This window comes from Chiloscyllium plagiosum, unplaced genomic scaffold (assembly GCF_037043375.1).
Source record: "Chiloscyllium plagiosum isolate Xiang-an unplaced genomic scaffold, Cpla_swu_hap1 HiC_scaffold_41, whole genome shotgun sequence".
In the NCBI taxonomy this organism is placed as follows: domain Eukaryota; kingdom Metazoa; phylum Chordata; class Chondrichthyes; order Orectolobiformes; family Hemiscylliidae; genus Chiloscyllium; species Chiloscyllium plagiosum.
The window spans coordinates 43,263-47,310 of NW_028270179.1; the positions used below are offsets into that span (position 1 = coordinate 43,263).

Consider the following 4,048-nt stretch of genomic DNA (forward strand, 5'->3'; position numbering starts at 1 on the left):
AACGGCCTGGATGAGGGCGTAGAAGGGTGTGTTCGTAAATTTGCAGATAACACTCAGGTCGGTGGAGTTGTGGATAGTGACGAAGGATGTTGTAGGTTACAGAGAGACATAGATAAGCTGCAGAGCTGGGCTGAGAGGTGGCAAATGGAGTTTAATGCGGACAAGTGTGAGGTGATTCACTTTGGTCGGAGTAACCGGAATGCAAAATACTGGGCTAATGGTGAGATTCTTGGTGGTGTAGATGAGCAGAGAGATCTCGGTGTCCAGATCCTTGAAAGTTGCCATCCTGGTTGACAGGGTTGTTAATAAGACATATAGTGTTTTAGCTTTTATGAATAGAGGGATTGAGTTTTGGAACCATGAGGTTATGCTGCAGCTGTACAAAACTCTGGTACGGCCACACTTGGAGTATTGTGTCCAGTTCTGGTCACCGCATTATAAGAAGGATGTGGAAGCTTTGGAAAGGGTGCAGAGGAGATTGACTAGGCTGTTGCCTGGTATGGAGAGAAGGTCTTACAAGGAAAGGCTGAGGGACTTGAGGCTGTTATCGTTAGAGAGAAGAAGGTTGAGAGGTGACTTAATATAGACATATAAGATAATCAGAGGGTTAGATAGGGTGGACAGGGAGAGCCTTTTTCCAAGTATGGGGACGGTGAGCACGAGGGAGCATAGCTTTAAATTGAGGGGTGATAGATATAAGACAGATGTCAGAGGTAGTTTCTTTACTCAGAGAGTAGTCAGGGTATGGAATGTTTTGCCTTCAACGGTAGTAGATTCGCCAACTTTAAGTACATTTAAGTCTTCATTGGACAAGCATATGGACGTACATTGAACAGTGTAGGTTAGATGGGCTTCAGATTGGTATGACAGGTCAGCACAACATCGAGGGCCGAAGGGCCTGTACTGTGCTGTAATGTTCTATGGTCTATGTTCTATATCTATCACACTGTGACTCCCCCCCCCCCCCCCCCAGTCCCAGTCGTGGGGTGAGGGTCTGATGGACAGTGGAATGAACGAGGAATGTTGGATCTTGTGTTTCCTGCAGATGGCGAACACGGGCTCAGTGAGTGAGATCGTGGAGAGATCTTACAACCTGTTGGTCTGGTTAGCCGATGAAGCCTCCTCCCTCCTGGGGCTGTACGTGAGTATCTCACAGATTCTGGAGGTGAATCCCTCAATGCCTGCGCTGCTTCGAACCTTATCTTGACCATTTCTATTCTTGTTGAGATCTTTTTTTTTGGCTCAGGACCCAAATCCTCCTCCTCCCATCTCGCAAAGCGCAGCAGAGACTCGCGGGTTCTGTAATCACCCGCCTCACACTAAATTGCACCCAGCCCCATGCAGGGCCAAGGTCGGTCTCAGGCTCCATTCCAGGCCTAGCCCCGAATTTGCCAACATGTCCTGGGCGTGGGATCCACAAAGCCAGTCACAGGCAAATCTGGGCCTCAGACACCATCCTGGAACCTCGCACTGAATTTACCAAGTTCACCCAGTGTTCTCTCCCCAGGTAGCGAAATGTAGGCCTCAGCCTGACCTCGGGCCCAGTACTGAATAACCAATCTCACCCTGATATCGAACTGTTGGAGAGTCATGCAGGGGGATGTAGGCCTCAGCCTGACCTCGGGCCTAGTACTGAATAACCAATCTCACCCTGATATCGAACTGTTGGAGAGACTTGCAGGGGGATGTAGGCCTCAGCCTGACCTCAGGCCTAGTACTGAATAACCAATCTCACCCTGATATCGAACTGTTGGAGAGTCATGCAGGGGGATGTAGGCCTCAGCCTGATCTCGGGCCTAGTACTGAATAACCAATCTCACCCTGATATCGAACTGTTGGAGAGACTTGCAGGGGGATGTAGGCCTCAGCCTGACCTCGGGCCTAGTACTGAATAACCAATCTCACCCTGATATCGAACTGTTGGAGAGACTTGCAGGGGGATGTAGGCCTCAGCCTGACCTCAGGCCTAGTACTGAATAACCAATCTCACCCTGATATCGAACTGTTGGAGAGTCATGCAGGGGGATGTAGGCCTCAGCCTGATCTCGGGCCTAGTACTGAATAACCAATCTCACCCTGATATCGAACTGTTGGAGCGTCATGCAGGGGGATGTAGGCCTCAGCCTGATCTCGGGCCTAGTACTGAATAACCAATCTCACCCCGATATTGAACTGTTGGAGAGTCATGCAGAGGGATGTTGGCCTCAGCCTGACCTCGGGCCTAGTACTGAATAACCAATCTCACCCCGATATCGAACTGTTGGAACGCCAAGCAGAGAATTGGAGTGCAGGCTCCATTTCGGGCCTAGTGCTTGCTTATACTGCAGCAGATGTGGGACTGACAGCTCCCGTATACATGCATATTCACAACAGGACAGTCCCAAGGCCCGCCTTGGCTGAGTACCACCGAGATCACCAACCTCGTCCCTGAGCGTAGGGATTCAAAACAGACACCCTTGGCAATGACCAGACTCCTGCTCTGGTCTGAAGGTACACTGCGTGACCGTAGGCCTCATCTGTCAGGTTGACTGACTTGCGCGTCTGGGACTGATCCACTAAGCAGGGCAACATAAGGCCAGGCTTCGTCTCCGGCCTACTGCCCACTCTCGGTGACTGAATGAGACCATAGCCCTGCTCCCAGCATGGAAGTAGCCAAGATGGGGGTTACCCCTCTGGCCTACTGTTGATTTAGTCAAAGAGGCAAGGTCACTCCCGGTAACAGGCACTGCCGCCCGCCTCCAATATCTCCACAATGTCGGGAAATGTAGGCTCAGGATGGGCCTAGAGCTGGCTTAGCCAGTTATGGCAGTGAATTTAATGCAGGGAGGGCCTGGGCCAGGCTGCTGTCGGGGGCCTATGCAGACTGAGTCAAGCTGACCCGCAGCGCGGTGACATTTAGGCTCAGGCTCCATTTTGGGCCTAGTAGATGGGACTGAGGCCTCCACACGGCACCCATTCTCTCAGTGGGCCATCACTGCAGCCTCCCCAGCTCCTAATGGCCCTGGCACCGCTCCTGATGCCAACCCCACCATGTGCTCTTGCCCCTTTGCCCAGCTCCTGATGCCCACGCTCTTGCCCACAGATGGAGCTCCAGGGTTTCCGCGATGGACCTCCGGGGATGCCAGGGCCCCACCTACGGCTGCCCGCCCCGCTCAGCCCTGACGGCGAAGACTGGGAGCCCGCCCGGCGGCTGTGCCAACACCGCAGCGCCAGCCGCCAGCTGGCCGCCCTCCTGGGCCGCGTGCTGGGCGATCAGCGGGTGCTGAACGAGACCCGGCACCACCTTCACCAGCAGCTGCAGCTCGCCATCACCGGCCTCCAAGGGCTGGACGCTAACCTGGGCCATGTGCTGACCTCGCTGGGCACCGGCCAGGAGCAGGAGGCGGAGGAGAGCGATGGCCCAGCCCAGGGACCCTCCAGCCAGGCCTCAGGCACGGCCCACTGGGAGGCCAAGGTTAACGGTTACCACATCGTGGCCCACTACACCCACTGGGTGGCCAGAGCCGCCGAGGACCTGGCAAGGCTGAAGGAGCACCTGAAGCCTGAGGCCTAGCTCCCGGGGGCCAAGGGGAGAGGCCGGGAGTGGGCCAAGGGCGTGAGGAATGGAGGCTGAAGCCTGAGGCCTAGCTCCCGGGGGACAAGGGGAGAGGCCGGGAGTGGGCCAAGGGCGTGAGGAATGGAGGCTGAAGCCTGAGGCCTAGCTCCCGGGGGACAAGGGGAGAGGCCGGGAGTGGGCCAAGGGCATGAGGAATGAAGGCTAAAGCCTGAGGCCTAGCTCCCGGGGGCCAAGGGGAGAGGCCGGGAGTGGGCCAAGGACGTGAGGAATGGAAGCTGAAGCCTGAGGCCTAGCTCCCCGGGGACAAGGGGAGAGGCCGGGAGTGGGCCAAGGGCGTGAGGAATGAAGGCTAAAGCCTGAGGCCTAGCTCCCGGGGGCCAAGGGGAGAGGCCGGGAGTGGGCCAAGGGCGTGAGGAGTGGAGGCTGAAGCCTGAGGCCTAGCTCCCTGGGGCCAAGGGGAGAGGCCGGGAGTGGGCCAAGGGCGTGAGGAAT

General features: G+C 56.1%; 1 protein-coding gene across 1 annotated transcript; it reads left to right on the top strand.

Moving 5' to 3' along the window:
• Window positions 1-997: 997 nt before the first annotated feature.
• On the top strand, window positions 998-3,839 carry LOC122545747 (cardiotrophin-2-like). Its single transcript, XM_043684673.2, has 2 exons — window positions 998-1,141; window positions 3,083-3,839. The coding sequence occupies exons 1-2, from the start codon at window positions 998-1,000 to the stop codon at window positions 3,551-3,553; spliced, it is 615 nt and encodes a 204-aa protein (XP_043540608.2). The 3' UTR covers window positions 3,554-3,839.
• Window positions 3,840-4,048: the final 209 nt, after the last annotated feature.

What these genes read in the sequence shown, in the direction of transcription:
- LOC122545747 (XM_043684673.2), top strand. Translation starts at nt 998, where the DNA reads ATGGACAGTGGAATGAACGAGGAATGTTGGATCTTGTGTTTCCTGCAG. An exon ending in CCTCCCTCCTGGGGCTGTAC is followed by an intron (nt 1,142 to 3,082) that starts GTGAGTATCTCA and finishes TCTTGCCCACAG; the next exon opens with ATGGAGCTCCAGGGTTTCCG.